This window comes from Entelurus aequoreus, linkage group LG06 (genome assembly GCF_033978785.1).
Source record: "Entelurus aequoreus isolate RoL-2023_Sb linkage group LG06, RoL_Eaeq_v1.1, whole genome shotgun sequence".
NCBI lineage: Eukaryota > Metazoa > Chordata > Actinopteri > Syngnathiformes > Syngnathidae > Entelurus > Entelurus aequoreus.
Window position 1 is genome coordinate 83,921,909 of NC_084736.1, and position 27,380 is coordinate 83,949,288.

The 27,380-nt window shown below is 39.5% G+C and overlaps 1 protein-coding gene across 1 annotated transcript; it reads right to left on the reverse strand.

The window, feature by feature from the left end:
- Positions 1–926: 926 nt before the first annotated feature.
- Positions 927–27,175, reverse strand: rnf10 (ring finger protein 10). Its single transcript, XM_062051675.1, has 17 exons — positions 26,596–27,175; positions 21,639–21,823; positions 18,820–19,025; positions 18,668–18,758; positions 18,419–18,603; positions 18,161–18,297; positions 16,252–16,406; positions 15,059–15,187; positions 14,728–14,968; positions 11,662–11,795; positions 5,532–5,649; positions 5,345–5,446; positions 5,118–5,255; positions 4,930–5,021; positions 4,786–4,843; positions 3,011–3,172; positions 927–2,950 (listed from the first exon to the last, which is right to left on the reverse strand). Exons 1-17 carry the CDS (start codon positions 26,756–26,758, stop codon positions 2,877–2,879), a joined length of 2,370 nt encoding a protein of 789 aa, XP_061907659.1. The 5' UTR covers positions 26,759–27,175; the 3' UTR covers positions 927–2,876.
- Between the last annotated feature and the right edge of the window lie 205 nt (positions 27,176–27,380).

The window sequence follows — 27,380 nt, forward strand, 5'->3', positions numbered from 1 at the left end:
TTTTTAAAAAAATGAATCAAATAAAATAAGATAAATAAATTAAAAACATTTTCTTGAATAAAAAAGAAGGTACAACAATATAAAAACAGTTACATAGAAACTAGTAATTAATGAAAATTTGTAAAATTAACTGTTAAAGGTTAGTACTATTAGTGGAGCAGCAGCACGCACAATCATGTGTGCTTACGGACTGTATCCCTTGCAGACTGTATTGATATATATTGATATATAATGTAGGAAGCAGACTATTAATAACAGAAAGAAACAACCCTTTTGTGTGAATGAGTGTAAATGGGGGAGGGAGGTTTTTTGGCTTGGTGCACTAATTGTAAGTGTATCTTGTGTTTTTTATGTGGATTTAATAAAAAAACAAACAAACAAAAAAAAAACAACGATACTGATAATAAAAAAACCGATACCGATAATTTCCGATATAACATTTTAACGCATTTATCGGCAGACCGATATTATCGGACATCTCTAGTGATTAATCATGACTGAGTAATCACAGCACTGTATATTATTTGCAAGACCTCAATATTTTGATCAATTGCAGTTTATCAGGTTTTACAACATCTAAGAAATGTGTAACTAAAACATGGAACTTGCTCAAAAATGTGTTTTATCTTAATCTTGTATTTTAAATAGAAATTTGTCAAGAGCACACCAGTCTGGGTCTTCTCATTTTTACAGACGTGTGCATTTATGTGATGAGACTTTATAACAACCCACACAGCCTTCAGGTAAGCAGTTCAAATAAAGGAGCATGCGGGGTCAGAATACATTTGGTGATTAATCTGCATTGATACACGATTAATGCCATTTTTTGTGATTACTCACTAAATTTGATAGCGCTAATTTACGTTTGACCTCCTTTTGGACTTTGGCACCAACATATTACAAAAAGCAGACCATCAAGACAAAGGTGGGATTGTGCATAAATGTTTATTCATTTCAGCAGACTTATTTATTTCAATAGCCTGTACACTTGCTCAAAATGAAAGGTGAAATCAAAAAAATGTCCATCGCCCGACTCTGCTGTTAACTTCAGCGCTTTTCCAGCTTCACACAATCGCAACACTGAAATAAAAGAATTCTAATGAGCAAAAGTCAAAGATGAGGTAAGTGCATTAATTACGGTCTAACCACAGATTATAGGAGTAAACTTTGCAAAACAGCTGCTGTGCTGAGAGGTTTCATTGCAATACTGTGGTCTCTCTCAAATTGTGGCAAACTAACAAAAAGGTCAGCATTCTTGCCTGACAAGCTATTTTAAAGGTAAGAAACGAGGATCCTGGAAAGATTGAAAAGGTGCAATGTATCTGCAGCTGGTTGACTGCGACTGGTAATGTTGGGCACCCTTAATGAATCTTGTTATTTATACCACAGGCCTCCAAATATGACCTACTAAAATATCATCACAGGTATAAAAATCCGTATGTACCGTAATTTCCGGACTATAAGCCGCTACTTTTTCCCCTCGTTCTGGTCCCTGCGGCTTATACAAGGGTGCGGCTTATTTACGGCCTGTTCTTCTCCGACACAGACGAAGAGGATTTGGGTGGTTTTAGTACGCAGGAGGAAGACGATGACACAATGATTAGAAGACTGACTTTTCATAGGCTGCTTATTTTGATAACGTACAGGCGAGCACTTTGTATTACTTTGCACCGTTGTATTATTTGTACTCTGCACGAATGCTGTTCGCCATGTCAAAGATGTGAAAGTTTGATTGAATGATTGAAAGATTTATTGTTAATAAATGGGACGCTTTGCGCTCCCAAACAGTCATCTCTGTCCCGACAATCCCCTCCGTGGTAGCAGGAACCCCTATATACTACGGTAAGTACACATCAAAACCCTGCGGCTTATAGTCGGGTGCGGCTTATATGTGGAGCAATCTGTATGTTCCCCTAAATTTAGCTGGTGCGGCTTATAGTCAGGTGCGGCTTATAGTCGGGTGCGGCTTATATATGGAGCAATCTGTATTTTCCCCTAAATTTAGCTGGTGCGGCTTATAGTCAGGTGCGGCTTATAGTCGGGTGCGGCTTATATATGGAGCAATCTGTATTTTCCCCTGAATTTAGCTGGTGCGGCTTATAGTCAGGTGCGTCTTATATATGGAGCAATCTGTATTTTCCCCTAAATTTAGCTGGTGCGGCTTATAGTCGGGTGCGGCTTATATATGGAGCAATCTGTATTTTCCCCTAAATTTAGCTGGTGCGGCTTATAGTCAGGTGCGGCTTATAGTCGGGTGTGGCTTATATATGGAGCAATCTGTATTTTCCCCTAAATTTAGCTGGTGCGGCTTATAGTCGGGTGCGGCTTATATATGGAGCAATCTGTATTTTCCCCTGAATTTAGCTGGTGCGGCTTATAGTCAGGTGCGTCTTATATATGGAGCAATCTGTATTTTCCCCTAAATTTAGCTGGTGCGGCTTATAGTCGGGTGCGGCTTATATATGGAGCAATCTGTATTTTCCCCTAAATTTAGCTGGTGCGGCTTATAGTCAGGTGCGGCTTATAGTCGGGTGTGGCTTATATATGGAGCAATCTGTGTTTTCCCCTAAATTTAGCTGGTGCGGCTTATAGTCGGGTGCGGCTTATATATGGAGCAATCTGTATTTTCCCCTAAATTTAGCTGGTGCGGCTTATAGTCAGGTGCGGCTAATAGTCCGGAAATTACGGTATGTGGAATAGGAACATCTCTGCACCATTTTTAAACCAAACTTCAAAAGCATAACTCACTATAAAACCAACACTGCATTCAATTTGGCTGCATTCTAAATCACTTTCCAAGTTATCGCTCCCAAAAAACTAAAACGAGTGTAATTATAAACCCAAAAATTTAACTATTCAATTGATGTCAGTGTTGTCTACTTTGTGTGAAACATGGACGTGCTGAACAGAAGTTTCTGTTTTTTCTTTTTCTTCTTTGCTCCTTTGTCGTCTGCAAGAGAAACATCCACCATGAAAGGTCTTGAGAGCAGCAGAATGCAACGGGACTCACCTGTGACAACCAGGAGCTGCGGAGAAGCAGCAGAACCATCCAGCTGCAGGAGTGCCTTCTCAAATGCTTGGCTGAAAGAGTTCTGAAAGCTGGGCACGGGCACACGGTCCGAGCCGTCGCTCTCTCCGTCGCTGTCCGCCGCAGGAGGAACCAACAGCTTCTCTGCAGGATCATAAACAGTCCTGACTTGTAAAGAGTCACACAAACAGGTTTTACAAGAAGTGACACACAATACAACAAAAGTGTTATTTCACCCGTGCTAACTAACACGCCCATCAGTCAGCATTGTACTTACTACCGGCAACATTTACCATGACAAAGTAATACTCAGCTACGCACACCATAACCATTAAGCGGGTGTTGCATATTTATAAACAGAGGTGGGTAGAGTAGCCAGAAATTGTACTCAAGTAAGAGTACTGTTACTTTACAGATTTATTACTCAAGTAAAAGTAAGGAGTAGTCACCCAAATATTTACTTGAGTAAAAGTAAAAAGTATGTTGTGAAAAAACTACTCAAGTACTGAGTAACTGATGAGTAACCTGTTCAATTAATGATGACGGCAACAAATAATGCACATAAACATAAAAATAGCAATGAGCAAATTCAGAGCCAGGAATATCTCTTAAGCAACTAAAACAATAATATATATTAAATAATAATACATTAACATAAAAAAAAATGAAGACAAATTGAGCCACAATAAGTTAACAGCACCATAGGCTCAGTAGGCAGATATTACAAAGGAAAATAACAAGTTAGCCTTTACGCAAACCATAAACTGATAGGTGTGGGCTGCACCTGGGAACACACTGTGCACTTCTGATTGGTGTTTGTACGCATGCGTGAGTGCGTGTGTGTGTGTGTGTGTGTGTGTGTGTGTGTCTGTCTATGAGGCTGCAGTGCGTTAATAAATTATACCCACACGATGTACATTTGACAGTGATTCATAGCAGGGAAGCTAACATCAGCCTACGGTGACAGCCAAAATATCTACTAATGTGCTTCCTCAAATTTGACGTTGAGTTCATGTAAACTTAAGCTTGCTAATCATGCAACCGCCTAGCTCTGTTTGATTGGTGAAACGGAGTCAAACGTCACCAGTGACTGCATTTGATTGATGAAACGGAGTCAAACGTCACCAGTGACTGCATTGGATTGGTGAAACGGAGTCAAACGTCACAAGTGACTGCATTTGATTGATGAAACGGAGTCAAACGTCACCAAAAAAAACGTTTCTCACTGTGATCATGAAATATCTTGTCTTTGCAGTCTATTCAATTGAATATAAGTTGAAAAGGATTTGTTGTATTCTCTTTTTATTTACCATTTACACAACGTCCCAACTTCACTGGTTTCGTTTTTTTAAATTTAATTACAAAGTACATGTATGACACAAGAAACACTTCCTTGTCTTCTACCTTTCTTGCATACCACATGTGAATCTGGTACACCTTTGTTGCAAACCAAAGACCACATACTGACAACTGACACATTCACCATTGCACCTCTTGTATCTAGAGCGGTCTGAATACTCGCTAAATGTAGCAACAAAGCCGCTAAGTTGGCAACACTGATCGCTCATGCTACGTCTTCTCACTCTTTGGCAGCACATGTGTGTACGAGCTTTGAGATGCATACCGCCACCTAACAGGTGGTGCCAAATCTATTTGTGGCAGTCAACATGTATTCTTGGCGGGCTGCCACAATTAATGTATGGCAAACACCGATATTGTAAAATGTGTGTGTGTGTGTTTGTGGCATCTTTCAGTACCGTCTTTTGAAGAGATTTTGAGCCCAGCTTCAGCTTTGGCTTTCCCGTCTCTCAGCATCTATGTATAATACAGACAGATTCACATCATGTACTTAAAAGTTGCAAAAACAGTAACAATTCCCAATGTGATGTTTGTGTACACACCTGTGCAAAGGACATGCAGTGAGAGTCTTCCTCCACACTCCGCACACTGGGGTATGAGCTTTGTCCATTTAGACTTGGGAATGTCATCCCATCTAAAATATTGAAGACAAAACTTTAAATGTTGAAAATATTCAAATAGCAACTCTCGGCAGCAGAGAAAGAACATGAGATGGTCGAGCTGCAGTTACCAGAGGAAGGACTGCTGCTAAGTGGTGAAGGAGGAACCAGAGTAAAATCAGGATGGACTGGGAGGCTGCTAGTGTGAGGTGGTGAGCCAAATGCTGGGAAATGTTGAAGGTTCTCCAGTCCTATGTGCACCTCAGGATCTAAATGGGAAGAGAAAAGTTGGGAACAAATATAAATTGAACCGTGAAGAACTGCATTGTGACCTTTTCAAAGCTGCCAGCATACTCACATTTACCCTGCTTCTTGTTCTCCTCCATTTCAATTCGCTTCTCTCTGCGCTTCTCATCTCTGGCTTTCTTTTGTCTTAGGCGCTTTCTTTTCTCCAGTTCATCTTCAGCCAAAAACCACACTATTCAATCCCGGTGCGACTAAATAAAGCACACTGGACATTGGAAAGATGGGGAGTGTTGTCAAACCTGCAAATGTGTCCATGGTTTCTTTGGAGAGGACTGGCGGCTGCAAGGCTAACTCACAGATGCTGAACTCACAAGTGAGTGGCAGGTGAGACAGATAACGATGACGGCGGCGGATCTCCTGAAACAAGGCAAGCACGATAAATCAGTTAAGGTGTTAATAGTAGTCTTTGCTATTTAAAAAACGTTTTCGCCTGTGTTAAACAATATGTGGTAATGAGCGGTCATGTACTTTTCTTTATATAGTGAGAAGCAAATAATGTTTAACGACAAACTTGTCCTTCCTACATTTAATGAAATAATATGCCACTAACAATCTTGATTGGCTTTTTTTATGATAGCAAATTGACTTGGAACAACAGCATTAAATGGTCTGAGTAATGGGTTTATTATATCAGCTAGAAAGGGAGGAGACATTCTTCTGATGGGTCATCCTTCTTGTGAACTTTGTATTTACAGGCCACCAGGTCGAAAACTGAGACACAATCATGGGGGAAGTTTTTGGGAATGCTAAACGCAGAACAACAACTGCTGCAAGTGCAATCCATGCGGGCACTGTTCCTCCACGCTAGGTGATGTACCGTATTTTTCGGAGTATAAGTCACTCCGGAGTCTAAGTCGCACCGGCCAAAAATGCATAATAAAGAAGGAAAAAAACATATACATAAGTCGTACTTGAGTATAAGTTACATTTTTGGGGGAAATGTATTTGATAAAAGCCAACAGCAAGAATAGACATTTGAAAGGCAATTTAAAATGTCTGAAGAATAGTAAACAACAGGCTGAATAAGTGTACGTTATATGAGGCATAAATAACCAACTGAGAACGTGCCTGGTATGTTAACGTAACATATTATGGTAAGAGTCATTCAAATAACTATAACATATAGAACAGGGGTCACCAACCTTCTTGAAAGCAAGAGCTACTTCTTGGGTAGTGATTAATGCGAAGGGCTACCAGTTTGATACACACTTAAATAAATTGCCAGAAATAGCCAATTTGCTCAATTTACTTTTAACTCTATGTTATTATTAATAATGAATTATATTTACACTTAATTGAACGGTTTAAAAGAGGAGAAAACACGAAAAAAATGACAATTAAATTTTGAAACATAGTTTATCTTCAATTTCGACTCTTTAAAATTCAAAATTCAACCGAGAAAAAGAAGAGAAAAACTAGCTAATTCGAATCTTTTTGAAAAAATTAAAAAAATAATTTATGGAACATCATTAGTAATTTTTCCTGATTAAGATTAATTTTAGAATTTTGATGACATGTTTTAAATAGGTTAAAATCCAATCTACACTTTTTTAGAATATATAACAAATTAGACCAAGCTATATTTCTAACAAAGACAAATCATTATTTCTTCAGATTTTCCAGAACAAAATTTTTAAAAGAAATTCAAAAGACTTTGAAATAAGATTTAAATTTGATTCTACAGATTTTCTAGATTTGCCAGAATCATTTTTTTAAATTTTTTTAATCATAATAAGTGAAGAAATATTTCACAAATATTCTTCGTCGAAAAAACAGAAGCTAAAATGAAGAATTAAATTATAATGTATTTATCATTCTTTACAATAAAAAAAAATAAATTTACTTGAACATTGATTTAAATTGTCAGGAAAGAAGAGGAAGGAATTTAAAAGGTAAAAAGGTATATGTGTTTAAAAATCCTAAAATCATTTTTAAGGTTGTATTTTTTCTCTAAAATTGTCTTTCTGAAAGTTATCAGAAGCAAAGTAAAAACATTAATGAATTTATTTAAACAAAAGAAGACCAAGTCTTTAAAATATTTTCTTGGATTTTCAAATTCTATTTGAGTTTTGTCTCTCTTAGAATTAAAAATGTCGGGCAAAGCGAGACCAGCTTGCTAGTAAATAAATAACATTTAAAAAATAGAGGCAGCTCACTGGTAAGTGCTGCTATTTGAGCTATTTTTAGAACAGGCCAGCGGGCTACTCATCTGGTCCTTACGGGCTACCTGGTGCCCGCGGGCACCGCGTTGGTGACCCCTGGTTTAGAACATGCTATACGTTTACCAAACAATCTGTCACTCCTAATCGCTAAATCCCATGAAATCTTATACGTCTAGTCTCTTACGTGAATGAGATCAATAATATTTGATATTTTACGCTAATGTGTTCATCATTTCACACATAAGTCGCTCCTGAGTATAAGTCGCACCCCCGGCCAAACTATGAAAAAAACTGCCACTTATAGTCCGAAAAATACGGTATTTAAAGTTAATTTACAATTTGTAATAATTGATGAGGATATTAGGCCTTAGTCGATAACAAATTTTGCTGGACGATATATTGTCCAACAAATTATCGCGTTAAAACGATAATATTCCATCCATCCATCCATTTTCTACCGCTTGTCCTTTTTGGGGTCGCGGAGGGTGCTGGAGCCTATCTCAGCTGGCGGGGTACACCCAGGACAAGTCGCCACCTCATCACAGGGCCAACACAGATAGACAACAAATATTGTCAGCTTTATTTTGCGACCAAAAAAGGCATTGATGTAGTGTGTGAATGTTGTCTGTCTATCTGTGTTGGCCCTGCGATGAGGTGGCGACTTGTCCTGGGTGTACCCCGCTTACCGCCCGAATGCAGCTGAGATAGGCTCCAGCATCCCCCGCAACCCCAAACGGGACAAGCGGTAGCACATGGATGGATGGATGGTAGTCGTAATATATAATAATATTGCAAGTACAGTATTTCTTTCACATGCAATGAACTTATTTCTCAGTTTCGTACCATTGAAATTGGAAGGTTAAGACTGTTAAATATCCTAAATATGTAAACCAGTGGTTCTTAACCTGGGTTCGATGGAACCCTAGGGGTTCGGTGAGTCGGCCTCAGGGGTTCGGCGGAGGTCGAGACACACCCGACTCATCGTGTAAATAAAAACTTCTCCCTATCGGCGTATTACGGATACGACAACAGCAGAAGTCAGACTGATTTGCAGGTGTGTCATTTGTTGTGGGTTTATGCACTGTGTTGGTTTTGTTGTTTGAACAAGGTGATGTTCAATGACGGATGCATATATCCACATTTATCCATAATTAAGAGTTACTTCTTTCTATAGTCATATTTTAAATAGCTAATGTTCCATCTTGTACTCTTTTCATTGTTTTGATCGTCTCATGACAAAGTGCTTGCACTGTGGACGGCCTTGAAGTAGGAGGCAGAGAAGAGGAGTCCTCCCTGCTTCCCTTCTCGGGCCGACTTGAGATAACAGACACAATGGGCATCTGTGCGGCCGTGAGGGCGGTGGGAGAGATTGAAGAACAGAATGTTTTCGTGATGTGGGGCAGACCGATCTGGACCGGGCTAGGGAACGCTTGTGTACTGGGTTGGTCTCAGGTTTGTCCTCTAAGCTTTGAGAATAAACTACAAAATACCAACTACTGCCTGTTGATTGAATATAAACATCAGCGTATTGCCATAAAAAGAATCTGGGAGAGACTAGCAATTTGAATTCCCCATTGGAGGAATGCTGGTCAACGCAACATCATGCACGCTTCATTTTGTGCACCAGTAATAAAACATGGTAACACTTAAATAAGGGGAACATATTCACCTTTAATTAGTCGCTTATTAACATGCAAATTAGTAACATATTGGCTCTTAACTAGTCATTACTAAGTACTTATTTATGCCTTATTCGGCATGGCCTTATTATAACCCTAACCCTCTAACCTTAACCAAATACCTCTAAATTTAGTCTTTGTTACTTAGAATATGTTCCGCGAGTGTCCAAAAAACTCTAAATGAAGTCTTTGTTACTTAGAATATGTTCCCCATACTAAAGTGTTACCAAATCATAACTTTGTCTTGAATTTGAAATTTTTTTTTTTTTTTCGTTTTCACTAAAGAAGGGTTGGGTGAATGCGCATATGAAACTGGTGGGGTTCGGTACCTCCAACAAAGTTAAGAACCACTGATGTAAACAGACAAAAACAAATTGGACTCTTAATCTCTTGGCAAAAATTGCACTTCACTAAGCACGGTCATGGCCAAAAATATTGGCACCCCTGCATTTCTGTCAGATAATGCACCACTTCTCCCAGAAAATTGTTGAAATGACAAATGCTTTGGTCGTCACATGTTTACTTCTTTTGTTTGCATTGGAACAACACACACAAAAAAAGCCAAATCTGATATCATTTTACACAGAACTCCAAAAATGGACTTGACAAAATGATTGGCGCCCTCAACTTAATATTTGGTAGCACACCCTTTGGAAAAAATAAGTGAAATCAATTGCTACCTGTAACCATCAATGAGTTTCTTACACCTTGCTACTGGAAGTTTGGACCACTCTTCTTTTGCAAACTGCTTCAGGTCTCTCAGATTTGAAGGGTGCCTTCTCCCAACTGCAGTTTTTACATCTTTTCACTCTCCACTCATACTCCTTGATGGCCACTTCACAACTCTCCAGCGCTTTGTCTTAAGCCATTTTTGAAGTCTGCTTTGTCCTACTGGAAGACCCATGACCTCTGAAGGAGACCCAGCTTTCTGGCACCGGGCCCTACATTATGCCCCAAAATTCTTTGCTAGTCCTCAGATTTCATGATGCCATGCACACAGTCAAGGCATCCGCTACCAGAAGCAGCAAAACATCAGTGAAGCTCCACCATGTTTGACTGTAGGGATGGTGTTCTTTTCTTTCAAGGCCTCATTTTGTTGTCTGTAAACCGTGTGATGATGTGCCTTACCAAAAAGCCCCACTTTAGTCTCATCTGTCCACAGGACCTTCTCCCAGAAGGATGTTGGCTTCCTCAGATACGTTTTTGCAAACTCTAGTCTTGCTTTTTTTATGTCTCCGAGTCAGCAGCGTGGTTCTCCTGGGTCTCCTACCATAGCGTCCCTTTTAGGATAGTGCGAGCTGACACTGTTGTACCCTGTGTCTGCAGGTCAGCTTGAATTTGTTTGGAAGTGGATGCAGGTTCTTTATCCACAATCCTAACAATCCTTCGTTGCAGTTTTTCATCAATTTTTCCAGGGAGGTTAGCTACAGTGCCGTGGGATTTAAACTTCTTGATGATATTGTAGACACAGGAACATTTAGATCTCTGGAGAAGGACTTGGAGCCTTGAGATTGTCCATGCTTTTCCACAATCTTGCTTCTCAAATCTTCTGAGAGTTCTTTGCTCTTCTTTCTATTCTCCATGCTCAGTGTGGTACACACCACACAAAGGTTGAGTCAACTTTTCTCCATGCTCAGTGTGGTACACACCACACAAAGGTTGAGTCAACTTTTCTCCATTTTAACTGGCTGCAAGTGTGATTTCTAAATTGCCGGCAACTGTTACTTGCTGCAAGAGAGTTTAATTACATTTTAAAGGAGCATCAAATGCTTACAATACAACTATTTCTTACAATTTTGAAAAGGTACCAATAAATTTGTCCAGTCCATTTTAGGAGTTCTGTGTAAAATAATATCAGATTTGGCTTTTTTGGGAGGTTTTTTTTGTGTTGTTCCAATGCAAGCAAAATAAATGAACATGTGAATACCAAAGCATTTGTCATTTCAACAATTTTCTGGGAGAAGTGGTGCATTATCTGACAGAAATGCAGGTGTGCCAATATTTTTCACCATGACTGTATTTAACATCTTGACATTTTGTTTTTTTCGCAAGTGAAAAAACTTTTCAACAATTTTGGCATACTGGCTCATTCGTCCGTGTTGATGGACTCATCTTGTTCATTTGTTTGAAGCCGAAATACAGTATTCCCACACCAGACATTTGTCTTTGCAATCATCTTTCTTCCTCCAATTTTTTTTGTGTGTGCAAGCTAGTGGCGCCTGACTCCGCTTACCGAGATAAAGATTGTGGATGACCGACAAGAGGATTTACTCTGCTATTGAATACATGTGCTCAGGTGGTAAAGGCGATGCACAGAGTAATTCCTCCTGAGGCAAAAAACAACACTTGAACATGGCAATTTATGGATGACGGCAAAGTTATCTATTTTATTTTAAATGTTTGTTTGATCAATTAATTAGGCTTAGATAATGATGCAATTTGATACATTGTTGATATTTCAAAAGGCACAACTAAACAATACACTAAAGTTTCTATTTATCGAAGTGAGTGCTTTGAGTTATTCTGACCTCGGTGACGGTGTGTCCCTCTATTTCCGCCATAGTGGCGGTGATAGAGTCTGGGCTGGCCTCCAAGCTGCCATATTCCCGCAGCAGACAACGTACATTCACAGGATGCAAGAACATCTGCTGGCAGTCCTCGGCTAGAGGATAAAAAAGATGAGGAATCATGTAATTTGGAGATTAAACAAAACAGAGCAAAAAGTTTAAAATAAACATGTATTTATTATAGACTTACTCTAACCTAAAACCTGGTAGGGTTCTTACTAGGGCTGCATGATTTTGAGAAAACAGAAAATTGCGACTTTTCTCTCCAAAATTGCAATTTTATTATTTTATACGTATAAACGCATTACACTGCAAAATAAGTAAAATAAGACACATTACTTTTAAAGTGTTAAAATATTCTCGCCTCAAGGTGCCACACATTAGATCAATATGCAATAATTGACTTTATGTAGAGTTGCAGATTCATAGCTTTTGTCTACATCTGCTCCTGAAGAAATAACCGATGAAAACTATAGTGTTTATAATTTAATTATAATAAATAATAATAATAATTCAAGTAACCATTTAAAAGCATGTAAACTTTTATTTATCATTACTTTACAAGTGTTTACGAATGTACTTTATGTGTAAGGTCAATTACTTTGGACTCATTTCTGTAAATAAAAATGTAACTTAAATAAATGTAGAACATCTTAAAGTGCAGTTTTTTTCCTAGTTGGAAAAATTAGGTCGGACGGTGTCTTTTTTTTTGTAGCCATTACATGATCACGGCATTTTTCCTCCAAATTTGTTACTTTTCGGAACTTCTTATTGGCAAGTCAGAAGGCTGTGCTGTGCTTCTTGTGCATGTAAAGCTGGCGGTCTTGCACTAAAGATTGTGGGTGACTGAAAAGAAGGCTCACTGCGTCCAGTTAATTCAACTGTCAAATGCGCTCAGATGCAGAGAGCAATGCAGAGTGAGACCTCTTTCTCCCGGATTGAAGCGAGCGGCGAATAAACCCAAGGCTCGATTCTGATTGGCGAACATGTTTTTCGCTCAAATGCCAGTGACGGCAGGAAAAAGAAAAGAAAAATAAACTCAGCCTCTTGCGGTTACATTATTGTACCAATTAAAACATTGATGTCAATTCGATGTAGATTAATTGTGCAGCCCTAAATCCTACAGATTCAAAATATCAAAATCCCATACTCTCTTCAAACTAATTTTCAGACGCCTCAGTAGAACACATTTCTGACATTTCCCCATGCTACTCCCTTCCGCTGCAAGCCAAAAAGAAAGTGGATTTTATTTTTCATTCCTCACCATTGTAGTGGCTTGGCTCTTAAAGTTGATACGTTTTGTGTGTAGGTGTGTGTTGGCAGGGTGGCTGCAAACCATAATAATCCATCAAAATTGTATCAGAAGAAGGCTTGAACTATCCTAAATTGCATGTTATGAGCCTATGTCATGTATTAGTTTCACCTTGTAAATCCACCCTGCAAACCATAATAATCCATCAAAATTGTATCAGAAGAAGGCTTGAACTATTTTAAGTTGCATGTTATGAGTCTGTCATATATTAGTCTAACCTTGTACATCTAATTACTGGATAAAAAACCTTTGAATGATATTCTATTTTTAAAGTTTTACCTATATGTTAGTGCATTTTATAACACCACGTTGATTAAAAATATTAAAGGCCTACTGAAAGCCACTACTAGCGACCACGCAGTCTGATAGTTTATATATCAATGATGAAATCGTAACATTGCAACACATGCCAATACGGCCGGGTTAATTTATGAAGTGACATTTTACAATTCCTGCCACACTTCCGGTTGAAAAACTCCTTTGGATATGATTTATGCGCGTGACGTCACAAAATCCACGGAAGTGGTTGGACCCCATCTGACCCGATATAAAAACCTCTTGTTTTCTTCGACAAAATTCCACAGTATTCTGGACATCTGTGTTGGTGAATCTTTTGCAATTTGTTTAATGAACAATGGAGGCTGCAAAGAAGAACGTTGTAGGTGGGATCGATCGGTGTATTAGCGGCTAAGTACAATACTTACAGCAACACAACAAGGACTACTTACTACGCCTAGCCCATGCTTGCCGCCAAACCCACGGATGAAGTCCTTCGTCGCGCCGTCGATCGCTGGAACGCAGGTGAGCACGGGTGTTGATGGGAAGATGAGGGCTGGCTGGCGTAGGTGGAGCGCTAATGTTTTTATCATAGTTCTGTGAGGTCCGGTTGCTAAGTTGCTAAATTAGCCTTAGCGTCGTTAGCAACAGCATTGTTAAGCCTTACCAGGCTGAGAATTTTTAACCGTGTAGTTACATGTACATGGTTTAATAGTATTGTTGATCTTCTGTCTATCCTTCCAGTCAGGTGTTTATTTATTTTGTTTCTATCTTCATTTGAGAACGATGCTAGCACGTTAGCTCAGTAGCTAAGTGTGTCACCGATGTATTGTCGTGGAGATAAAAGTCACTTTAAATGTCCATTTCGCGCACTCGACTCATTTTCAAGAGGATATAGTATCCGAGGTGGTTTAAAATACAAATCCGTGATCCACAATAGAAAAAGGAGAGAGTGTGGAATCCAATGAGCCAGCTTGTACCTAAGTTACGGTCAGAGCGAAAAAAGATACGTCCATAACTGCCTCTCAAGTCCTTCACTGTAACGTTCCTCATTTACGAATCTTTCATCCTCGCTCAAATTAATGGGGTAATCGTCGCTTTGTCGTTCCGAATCTCTCTTGCTCCATTGTAAACAAAGGAAAATTGTGAGGAATATTACCTCCTGTGGCGTCACGCTACTTCCGGTACAGGCAAGGCTTTATCAGCGAGCAAAAGTTGCGAACTTTATCGTCGATTTTCTCTACTAAATCCTTTCAGCAAAAATATGGCAATATCGCGAAATGATCAAGTATGACACATAGAATGGATCTGCTATCCCCGTTTAAATAAAAAAAATTCATTTCAGTAGGCCTTTAAATGATACTAATACAGTTAATTGATGGTAAACGGTTCAGAACATCACTATTATGTCTTAAACTTTGGTTCTGCAAAATACCAACCTTGATAGAAGTAATAGAAGGGTCCGTGCACCTGGCTGGTTGAAGTGTGACCTGTTTCTGTCTCTCTGGCAGGAATTTTCTCATCAGAACCGGGCTCTGGAGCTACATCCAACACAGCATCTGAAGGCTCTTCTTGCACACACTCCAAAATATCTCCAGGAGACCCTGGCAACTCCTCAGCAACCTCCTCGGGGGGTACTTCCACTTCATCATCAAATGCAGACGAATACTGTAGCATCGGCTAAAATGAGACAAGTATTATTGGCAACTGTGACTAAATCCAGGAAAGAGAAAAACAAAAAAAGCTGGATGAGTGTTCCTTCAGTCCTACCTTGGTAATACTGTTGTTAGTCATAAATTCCTCTGCATGATCAGTAGGTTCCTCAAGAGCCAGAGAGGAGAAGTCAAAGGTATCAACTTTATTTGGCTTCTGCTGCTGAAAAAGCGCTTCCTCTCGCTCCTGAATCAAAATGAGGAAAATGTGTTTACCATATTTGAACAGTTTACGCTGCGAAACTACTGTATAGTATAGAGGAGCGAGCAAAATAAGTGCATAGTTAAATAGTTTACTGTCTAAGGCAGCCTTTCTTAGCCTGGGCTCAGGGGGTCACTAGACCAGTGGGGGTAATACGACCAGTGCGAGTGGTAATACAAGAGAAAGAAGAAAGAATCTGGTAACAAATGAAGGAAGAATTAATTCCTAAGAAAAACAGCACGGGGTCCATCGGAAGACGTCGAACAAGTATGCGGCAAAAGCGTTGCAACAAAAAGTAGCACCTACTGCTAATTTGTAGCATCATTTGAAAAGTCACCCACGAGAGAATGAAGAGTGCTTACTCTGCATGTCAACATCTCCGTTCGGTGCCACACCCACAAAATGCCGAAGCAACCATTTCGACATCAACATCGTAAGAAAAAATGAGTCAACAACAGAAGGAGATAACGTCTGCAGGAACCTACCACATAGCAAAGGACATAAACCATTTGATTTCATGTTGTGCAGCTCATTTTTATTTGACAGTTATTGAAATATCTTGTGTGACATCATGCACAAAAGTGCACTTTATTTGTTTTAAACTATTGTAGTGGCGTTCTGTACAAAAAGTGCACTTTAATTTAGTGTTGTTTTGATATGTCATCTTAGTGACATCATGCACAAAAGTGCACTCGTAGCATGTCTCTGACAATCTTGCACTTTCTGTTTTGGAAATGACATGAATGTTTGTGCCCCTGCTTAATAACAGTTTAATAAATACAGTATTGGTAAATTGACTTAATTGTGGTTTCCCTCTCTGCATGAAAGTTTAAAATTAACATATATTAATGCAGTATGAACAATACTATTTGAATGTAGACACATAGAATCATCATCCTGCTGTGATTATATGCATCAAGTGTTCATTCAAGGCTAAGGCAAAACATCGAGATATACATCGTGTATCATGACATGGCTTAAAAATATCGAGATATTAGTAAAAGGCTGTATCGCCCAGCCCTAGGTACAGTTATGTATCCTTTGTTTACCTGCAAATGGCAAAGTGCGCTCTGAATAAAGCAGCCTGGTGCATCTTCGTCCTGGCATAGCTGGGCCTGCAGGGCAGCCTTCTCCTCCGCCACCAGGATGAGGACCTGGTCACAGGTGGTGAGCAGCAGCTTGGAATATGGACTAAGAGCAGCATCTACAGAACAAAACAAGACACTTATTGAATTATGTCTATTCTTAAAAATCATTATCATGTAAAAAAAAAGGTTTATTTCCTACATAAACTGCACCAAAACAGCAAAAATCAACATCTCCACCATAGTAATGTCTAAGGGTGCAGCTAACGATTATTTTTCTATCGATTATTTTTTTCCGATAATCGGTTAATCTATAGATTATTATTTTTTCGATTAATCTATAGATTATTTTTCATTTTACCGATTATTTTTTTTATTCAAAATGAAGATGAAAAAATAAATGTAGGCCAGTTTTTTCAAAAGGCATGGCTTTTATTTACAAAAAAAAAGAAGTATGGCCACTCAGTCAACATTGACAACAACATGACTAAATATTCTGTAACAATGTAAACATTTAAAACTTTTAACCTTTAACAAAATTAAAAGTAGCTTATTTGCTTTTTAATGTGCAAATATAAGTCAACATCCAGTGCAAATCTTAATATTCTGCAATAGTATAAGCATTTCAAAAGTAAAAGTATTGCTTATTTTGCTTTAAAATGTGCAAAAATAAAGATAAACATCCTTTAAAAAAAAGTGCAAAACGAAATATTCTGTAACAACAGTGTAAACATTAACAAAAGTGAAAGTATTGCTTATTTGCTCAAATGTGCAAAAATAAAGATAAACATCCAATACAAAAAAGTGTCAATCTAAATATTCTGGAGCACTGTAAACATTAAGTATTGCTTTTAAAATGTGCAAAATAAACATCCAGTCCAACACAGTACACAATAACCAATTCTACTCATTCCAGTGAGTGACTAACAGTTGTAATGAAGAAAGGTTAGCATGTCTACATGCTCTGGTTCTTTTCTTGTTTACAATATTCCCAGCAGCTGAAAATAGGCGCTCAGAAGGGGTCGATGTGGCTGGAACTGAGAGCTAATTAGCCTTCACCTCAAGCCAAGACTGCGAGTGAGCTGAGCTGCAGTTGAAGTTTCTAGAAGGTCAACAGGCTCATAGTGATGTTACTAGTAGTTGACTGGGAGGTGTTTATTATCATTTGGGGAGAGTCCGCTGCCTGATGCTCACCTGCTAAACACCTATCTGCTCCACGCTGAAGCGCTGACTACATGCGCTCTGAATACGCACTGCTGATTGGCTGCTAACGCTCTGAATACGCACTGCTGATTGGCTGATAATGCTTTGTGTGTACCAATCAGATGGTTGTGTGGGTGGGACAATGCTGCGTGCTGAGACAGAAGCAGAAGGAGCAAAGCAGCTTGTTAACACTTTAGCTTTAGCTTAGAAACTCGTTCGGTACACCCCCGTACCGAACCGAAAGCCCCGTACCGAAACGGTTCAATACAAAACACGTACCGTTACACTCCTAGCAGATACAAATGACACATTCATGTTTTTGTGTAATGACAACGTATGCTCACGCGAACGATTGACTAGTTGATGGTTTTCCTTTCAAATGTTCGTTCATAGCCGTTGTGCTGCTATGATAGGCCATTTCCGCTCGACACAGTGTGCATACAACAACATTATTAGGCCGTTTATTGAAATACTACCACACTTTTGACCACTTTTGGCGTGATTTTCCCCCTCGCTCGCATCGTCTGCTTTGCGCTTCGCCATGACGGTAGTGTGACGTAAATATGCGACGCGTCGACGCACAAAAACGGCGTCGACGTATTTACGTAACCGATGACGTCGACTATGTCGACGCGTCGTTTCAGCCTTAGTAATGTCTGTCATGACTTACCTCCAAAGCGTATAGGCTCTTCCACTTTCGCCCACTGAGAGCTCGGCATGGCTACAACAGCTCCCTTTTCCCTGCGCATGAGGCGCATGGTGATGACATCGCCGACCACATACTGCCTGGTCTCCATAGCAACCACACTGCAACATCCAATAGTTTTAAGATAAGACTGTGAAACGGCATTTACAAATCAAAACCTCTTAGGGCCCTTGCAAACACACGCCAATGATTTATTCACAATAAATCTGTTCTTCAAATCACCTCTTCAAATCCCCCACGTGGACGGCCTCGTAGCATATAGGACACTTGGACCAAATCTTGTCACTTAGAGACAAGTAATGCAATATGCAGGGCCAGCAGAAGATGTGTCCACAGCGGGTGATGCGGGCGGCCACAGGTGGGTAGAGGCAGATGGGGCAAGATGGCACCTCATGACTATAGATTCGCTGGATGAAACAAAAGGGTAGACATTGTTTGAGGTGAATGGTGTTGGGAAACAAAAGCACTTACCACTTGTTGCACACAGTCCCAGTTGACAAGAGTATCCGGATCAGTGAAGTGAGCTTCGTAGTCCTGGTCATCAGTCACCAGAAACTGGCAACTGAAATGCAAAGAGAACGCTTAACCTCCACCATTTTTTGGAACATTTACGCTTCGCTTACTTGGCCTGCAGAAAAAGCTCCTTGTTAAAGGGCTTGTGCTTGTGGCCCCATTTGTTTCGGCGTCCCCAACAGGAGGGTCCTCCGTCTCCGGCAGCACCATTACCTCCACGAGGTTCGAAGGTGAAGTTCAACAGGTGATTCAAGCTGATTTTTTTCGGTCCAGCAAACTGAGCCGGGGTAAACTCGGCCCGGTGTGTCTCTGCTACCTGGAAAAGTGGAGGCCAATACAGTTGATCAGTTATTATGCATGTGATAAATGTGCTTCAACTTTTTTTTTTAAACTGACATGTTACCAGGGCTGGGCGATATATCCAGTTTGGAAGATGTATCGATATATTTTTAAACAAGATATAATTTAAGAAAATATCGTGATATCGATATAATTTATTTCACGTTAAGATGACCAAACACTTGTTGTGTTCCTTGATTCTACCCCGCTCCCCCTGCATGGGCTACTAAGCCCCTCCCCTCTTCCGTCCAAGACGTGCTTGCAGTATAAGAACATCCATGACTGGTTGGTTGTTTACCATGACGAGTCACCATTGGTTGAGATTAGGGCAAAACATTAGGGACAGGCCAATCAGAGGCAAAATAGGGCGGGTCATGGAACCAGGAAGGGAAATGACAACAGACATCCCAAATGACGACGAGAGAGTTGTAAAAGAGAAGAGGGAATTTTCAAGCGGGCGATTTGTATATTTAAAAAACTAGTAGAAGATGGCAGAGGGACAAATGTATGCGTCTGGATAAAACATTCATTTCAGCTGTTTACCATGTAAGTCCAAATCAAAACTGTTCTCCAGTTGCCATATTTCACACGAGAAATGCTGCCAAAAATGTATGTGAAGTGAGGAAGATGATAGCCGCACAATGAAGTCAAGTCATTTACTTGGTGCTGACCTGAACTGTATGTGTGACTTACCGTATTTTCCGAACCATAAGCCGCACCTAAAAACCACAATTTTTCTCAAAAGCTGACAGTGCGGCTAATAACCCGGTGCGCCTTATATATGGATTAATATTAATATTTATTTTCATAAAGTTTAGGTCTCGCAACTACAGTAAACAGCCGCCATCTTTTTTCCCCGTAAAAGAGGAAGCGCTTCTTCTTCTACGGTAAGCAACCGTCCCCATAGAAGAGGAAGCGCTTCTTCTTCTACTGTATGCAACCGCACCCGCCCCCGTAGAAGAAGAAGCGCGCGGATATTACGTTTCATTTGATTTGTGTGTTTCTCTAAAGACCACAAAATGTCTCCTACTAAGAGACACGCGTACAAGGTTCCACTGACTTTTGATATTCCTGTGAACCGCACTGTGGATACAACGGGAACACATACGGTGAATATTCGCACCACAGGGAATGAGAAGTGGTTCTAGCTTGCCATGCTAACGGCCAGAAACTTCCACCCACAATGATATTCAAAAAGAACACCTTGCCAAAAGAGAACTTTCCAGCCGGCGTCATCATAAAAGCTAACTCGAAGGGATGGATGGATGAAGAAAAGATGAGCGAAGAGACCGGGTGACTTTTTTCACGCAGCTCCGTCCCTGTTGATCTACGACTGCATGCGCGTCCACATCACAGATGGTGTCAAAAAACAAGTGAAGCACACCAGAGAAGAATAATTCGAGGGATTTGTGGATGAGTAATAACTTCAGAAAGTGAGCTTTAAATGTTTATTTTGTGTGTTGTGTGACGCTAACGTATGAGCAACGTTGAGTTATTGATGTTGCTATTGCTCTGCACTATTTTGAGTGTTACTATTTTTGTGATTGCACATTTGCACATTACATTTTGGGAGTGAACAGAGTTGTTAGAACGCTGGTTTGTAATATATTATTAAAGTTTGACTGACCTATCTGACTGCTTTTTTGACATTCCCTTTAGCGTAGCGTAGGTGCGGCTAATAACACGGGGCGGCTAATAGGTAAACAAAGTTTTGAAATATGCCATTCATTGAAGGTGCTGCTTACAACACGGGGGGCGCCTTATGGTGCGGAAAATACGGTACCTGAACCGTACGTGTGTGACAGTCCATTACATCGTCCACTGGGAATTAAAAAGTGCCTGCAAATTTATTTTTTATCCGAGTTTGATACATTTTGTATTATTTGCACAGCTATGTTATTTATTTTAAGTAGAAAGAATATGCTTCTATTTGATTTATGTTATGTAATTCTGTGCTACGTAAACAGTTTCTTTTCTGTGCTGTTAATACTCATCTTGACTAAATGGTTAATAAAAGTGCTGTTAATACCCATCTTGACTAACTGGGTTAATAAAAGTGTCACTGACTGTCATTCAGTTCAATTTCAGTGAATCTCACTCAAAAATGAATATCTTTATATGTATACTTTCACCGGAACATATTATGGAGATATACATCGTATATCGAGTTTAAGTAAAAATATATCGAGATATACTTTTTCGTCCATATCGCCCAGCCCTATATGTTACATAAACTTACAAGTAGGGCTGCAACTAACAACTAATTTGATCATCGATTAATCTGTCGATTATCACCTCGATTAATAATCGGATAAAAGAGACAAACTACTTTTATTGAAGAAAAAACAGCATACTGGCACAATACTTATTTTGATTATTGTTTCTCAGCTGTTTGTAAATGTTGCAGTTTATAAATAAAGGTTTATAAAAAAAATAAAAAAATTAAAATAAAAATAGCCTCTGCGCAGCGCATAGCATAGATCCAATGAATCAATGACTAAATTAATTGGCAACTATTTTTATAATCAATTAATTGTTGCAGCCCTACTTACAAGCACACAAATCTGACCTCATCTCCTAAAATACCAACCTCCTCCCGTCGTCCTCCTCCTGCAACCCCATACTGCCGTCCTCCACCTCTCTGGGGGGGTCTCTTGTCAAAACTCTTGCTTTTCTGTGGATTGGTGCGACGCGGGCCTGTGAAGTTTTCTGCTTTTGGAAAGGAGGGGTCCCGTTTGCGGTTATAACGCTTGGACCCTCCATTATTCTTACTTTCTGAAAAACAAAATGTAAACTCTCATGAACTGCAGGAACACGCCCAATGGTAACATTCCTAAATATGTTTGTGAAAAATGAATGATCTAGTCTCCGGTACACTACCATTCCACTCCCTCTAACCATCGTCAGTTCAGTACTTTTAAACTTACAACTACCAGATGGTGGTCTAGGATTTATGTCTTATTTGTGACAATCAAAAGCTAAATATACTCATTTGAAAGTAGTATGTTTTGAGTGGGAAGCGAGCATTCAGCAAAAAAGCCAAAAAAACAAGATGGTGTTTGTGTTTTATACATCGTGAAATATGTTTATGTGTGCATAGGTGGAAATAGTGGTATTATTTATTACTCTTTTTTTTTTTAAACATGTTTTACTTTTATGTAAAAACTGCACCACAACCACAGAATTTCCCCAATTGTAGAATGAATAAAGCTTATCCTATCCTAGCACAATGGAACGCAAAGTATTAAAACATGAAACCGTGCTCCAACTTCTTAGGGCGGGTTAAATTATACGAATACACACTCCATACACCAGAGGATTGAATGTATGTAACAATAGCTACTAAAAGGAATGGGCAAAAGTGCAAATTCTACTGTTAATCTGATACCAAGTAAATACAGGGCTGGTATTGCAAGTACACAAACATTTTTACTTTACATTTTTTATGATCCTTGAACGAGTTTGTCTCTAAATGTGTTGATTATGAAACTAACCTGACACAGGAAAAATACTTTAGACAAAAAGAAACAATTTTATTTGTGAATTAAGTAAATAAACAGTGTTGGTAAATTCAAAATATGATGGAACAAAAAATACTTTTATGTCATACAATTGTTTGCACAAAACGAAAAACATTGCGCATCAAATATTGCAATTTAACCACATCGCAACATGTTTGCCCCAATTTAAGCATATTCAAGCAGAAAATGGCTAGGTAGGTTGTGAGTTCAAAACCCCAGCCGAGTCATACCAAAGACTATAAAAATTAGAGCCATTACCTCCCTGCTTGGCACTCAGCATCAAGGGTTGGAATTGGGGGTTAAATCACCAAAATGATTCCTGATCGCTTGCCACCGCTGCTGCTCACTGCTCCCCTCACCTCCCACGGGGTGGAACAAGGGGATGGGTCAAATGCAGAGGGTAATTTCACCACACCTAGTGTGTGCGTGACTATCAGTGGTAATTTAACTTTAAATTACCTAAAAATCAAATTGTTTACAATAATATTGGCTGTTAGGTGAGCCTTAACCAATCAGATCACACTGTTCAGTATTGTGGCCGCTGATTGGCTCAGTCTTAGGTATGACAAAGTTCCTTTAAAAGGTGTTAACGGTGTTATTACATGTCTCGAGGGCGCTCATAATGTTGAAAAACATATTTAAATAAAAGGTTGTAAACAATAGTAATGCTCTAGCTTTTAAAAGCGACTCCGACTTTGTGGAAATCAATTGATCATGTACACCAGGGGGTCCCCAACCTTTTTTGCACTGTGGACTTGCTTCATCTTCATGGACCGGCCTTCCACGTGTGGCAGATAAGTATAGCAAATAAGTGCATGAAAAAATGAATACATAAAAAAAAAAAAATCACCATAACGTTGAATTAGTGGGAGCCCCTGGCCTTTTCCCTTTGCAAAAAAAGCTCTCCATAGACTTGTTTTTTTACTCATTTTTTGCTAGTAGTAGTTTTTTTGGCTTTAGTATCTATCCTTATTATTAGTAAACTATGGAATTCTCTTTCCAATGAGATAAAAGATTGTAGAAATATACTCCAGTTGAAAAAAATATATAAAGACAGAACAATAGGATCATATGGACAGCCGTAAGTGTCTACATTTTGCTTTATATTTATTGTATTTGTTTTGTATCATCCCGTGAGGTGTATATTACTTTTTTTGTTCGATTTGTACTTCATGAATTTTTGCACTTGTTTTTGTTTGTTTTCATTATATTTGGATGTATTTGTTTGGTTTGTATGCTTGTGAATCTGGGCTATCCATGAAGTAAGACTACTTATTATGTTGAAGGGGGCAGGAAATATAAGATTTTCTTCATCCTGTTCCTTCTCAAACATAGGTGTGTAAATATGTGTTTAGTTGCTAAAGTTTAAAGGCCTACTGAAAGCCACTACTAGCGACCACGCAGTCTGTGATAGTTTATATATCAATGATGAAATCTTAACATTGCAACACATGCCAATATGGCCGGGTTAACTTATAAAGTGCATTTTTAAAATTCCCGCCACACTTCCGGTTGAAAAACTCCTTTGGATATGATTTATGCGCGTGACGTCACAAAATCCACGGAAGTGGTTGGACCCCATCGAACCCGATACAGAAACCTCTTGTTTTCTTCGACAAAAGTCCACAGTATTCTGGACATCTGTGTTGGTGAATCTTTTGCAATTTGTTTAATGAACAATGGAGGCTGCAAAGAAGAACATTGTAGGTGGGATCGATCGGTGTCTTAGCGGCTAAGTACAATACTTACAGCAACACAACAAGGACTACTTACTACGCCTAGCCGATGCTTGCCGCCAAACCCACGGATGAAGTCCTTCGTCGCGCCGTCGAACGCTGGAACGCAGGTGAGCACGGGTGTTGGTGGGAAGATGAGGGCTGGCTGGCGTAGGTGGAGCGCTAATGTTTTATCATAGCTCTGTGAGGTCCGGTTGCTAAGTTGCTAAATTAGCCTTAGCGTCGTTAGCATTGTTAAGCCTTACCAGGCTGAGAATTTTTAACCGTGTAGTTACATGTACATGGTTTAATAGTATTGTTGATCTTCTGTCTATTCTTCCAGTCAGGGATTTATTTATTTTGTTTCTATCTTCATTTGAGAACGATGCTATCACGTTAGCTCAGTAGCTAAGTGTGTCACCGATGTATTGTCGTGGAGATAAAAGTCACTTTAAATGTCCATTTCGCGTTCTCGACTCTCATTTTCAAGAGGATATAGTATCCGAGGTGGTTTAAAATACAAATCCGTGATCCACAATAGAAAAAGGAGAGAGTGTGGAATCCAATGAGCCAGCTTGTACCTAAGTTACGGTCAGAGCGAAAAAAGATACGTCCATCACTTTAACGTTCCTCATCTACGAATCTTTCATCCTCGCTCAAATTAATGGGGTAATCGTCGCTTTGTTGCTCCGAATCGCTCGCTCCATTGTAAACAATGGGGAATTGTGAGGAATACTAGCTCCTGTGACGTCACGCTACTTCCGGTACAGGCAAGGCTTTTTTTAATCAGCGAGCAAAAGTTGCGAACTTTATCGTCGATTTTCTCTACTAAATCCTTTCAGCAAAAATATGGCAATATCGCGAAATGATCAAGTATGACACATAGAATGGATCTGCTATTCCCGTTTAAATAAATAAAAAAGTCATTTCAGTAGGCCTTTAATTGTCTACTGTACAAAAATAAAGGTTTTTTGTTTTTTTTGGTCATAAAAAAATGCAATCATGTGTGCTTACGGACTGTATCCCTGCAGACTGTAATGATCTATATTGATGTATAATGTAGGAACCACAAATATTAATAACAGAAAGAAACAACCCTTTTGTGTGAATGAGTGTGAATGAGTGTAAATGGGGGAGGGAGGTTATTTGGGTTAGTGCACTAATTGTAAGTGTATCTTGTGTTTTTTATGTTGATTTAATAAAAAAAAACAATAAAAAAACAAAAGATACTTGTGCGGCCCGGTAGCAATCGATCGGTGGTTGGGGACCCCTGGTTAATAGGGTTAGGCGCAATAAGTGTTCAACTTCAGCCTAAACCATATCGGTCTGCAACATTTTCAATTTATGAATGTACAACTGTTTGTTTATGTAAAACTGTTTGTTTATTTTGTTGACCACTGACTGAAGAAATAATACACTAACTTATCGATCTGATACTACAATTGGCAGCGACATGTTTGCCTGCGCCTCACTACTAGGCCGCCGCCTGAACCATGGCGTGCAGCTACGTATTTAACTTCAGCTATTAAATAGTGTTGTTGTTACCTGTTTTGCTTTTAACACTGAGTGATATCCATCCTGCAATGGCGCCCCATAGTTAGGGTTGGGTATCGAGTATCGATTGGAACCGGGACTAACTTTCCGATTCTCCCGGAATCGTTCAAAAGTTAAAATTTCGATTCCTATTTTCGATACCAGTCAAGTTATATAGTATATAGTATAGTAAAGTTCATAAAAAGTTAATAGAATTAAAATTGATGGAGAATGTCAGACTATTTCATTCAGAAAGACTGTAGGTTAGCTAGCTCATTTAAAATATCCTAAACTTTTTTTTGACCCTGCCTCTTAAAAGAATCGGAATCGTCAGGAATCGGAATCGTTCGAATTCAAACGATACCCAACCCTACCCATAGTACACCTGCTGTGAACTTGTTTTTATGTTTTTTTTTATCGTGTTCTGTTTGTGTTGTGTTGTGTTTGTTCGGTACTCGTATTATCTTTTAACCTGCCCATTGTACAGCACTTTGGCTACCCCTGTGGTCAATTTTAAATGTGCTTTATAAATAAAGTTGATTTGATTTGATCTGTCGGTCTGCAACATTTTCAATTTATGAATGTACAACTGTTTGTTTATGTAAAACTGTTTGTTTATTTTGTTGACCACTGACTGAAGAAATAATACACTAACTTATCGATCTGATACTACAATTGGCAGCGACATGTTTGCCTGCGCCTCACTACTAGGCCGCCGCCTGAACCATGGCGTGCAGCTACGTATTTAACTTCAGCTATTAAATAGTGTTGTTGTTACCTGTTTTGGGTTTAGAATCCCCCGGCGTGGGCCCGGAAGAGTTGGAACGAGGTGGCGCCTTGGAGTTGCTGTTGTTGGGTGTTTTCTCCATGTTTGTTGTGTCGGTGCGATGATCGCTGCTGAGGCCGAACTCCGGGCTGAGAGCCGTTGAGCTCTCTAGCATCAAACAAAAACAACAAGGAGTAAAGTGGGCTGCGAAGAGTGCGGGTCAGGCGGCAAATGCCCTGATTCATATCTATCAAACACGGAGACCCCATCACGGCGACATCTTCACACTCAAATAATCCGGAGAGAAAAAGAAGAGACACGATATGTGCGTCTCAAAGTTATGCAGGCTGGGCTAGGAGAGGACGAACAGCCACGCGGGGACAGGCCCCCAACAAGCAACCTTCTTCTTGCTCGGGTGAATTATTTGCAAATCCGATGTATTGAAATGTTTTCAATAGCCAGGAATTGTCAATATCAAGATTTCGCCCCTAAATTTGTATGTTTTTGTATGAGCTCGCACGAATGGCGACGGGTCGCCTGGTAGAAACCTGAGGGACCCGGATGTTGCTAGTCGAGGCTGCGAAGCTGTTTTGCTGCGACCTTAAACGGCATCTTGGGAAATGTAGTTTGCATCGCCGGTCTATAACAAGTGCAATGAAGGCAACTGGATGACATGAGAACTACAAACGATTCAACGAATCAACGCTGTCACAGAGGACAACCCGGAACTACGCACCAGAGCTAAGTAAAACCACGACTGTTCTTCTCCTTATTCGTCATCTGACTGAACAATTACA

What these genes read in the sequence shown, in the direction of transcription:
- rnf10 (XM_062051675.1), bottom strand. Translation starts at nt 26,758, where the DNA reads ATGCTAGAGAGCTCAACGGCTCTCAGCCCGGAGTTCGGCCTCAGCAGC. An exon ending in CTTCTATTACTTCTATCAAG is followed by an intron (nt 11,796 to 14,727) that starts GTTGGTATTTTG and finishes TTTATCCTCTAG; the next exon opens with CCGAGGACTGCCAGCAGATG. An exon ending in CAAAATCTCTTCAAAAGACG is followed by an intron (nt 3,173 to 4,785) that starts GTACTGAAAGAT and finishes ATGATCCTGCAG; the next exon opens with AGAAGCTGTTGGTTCCTCCT.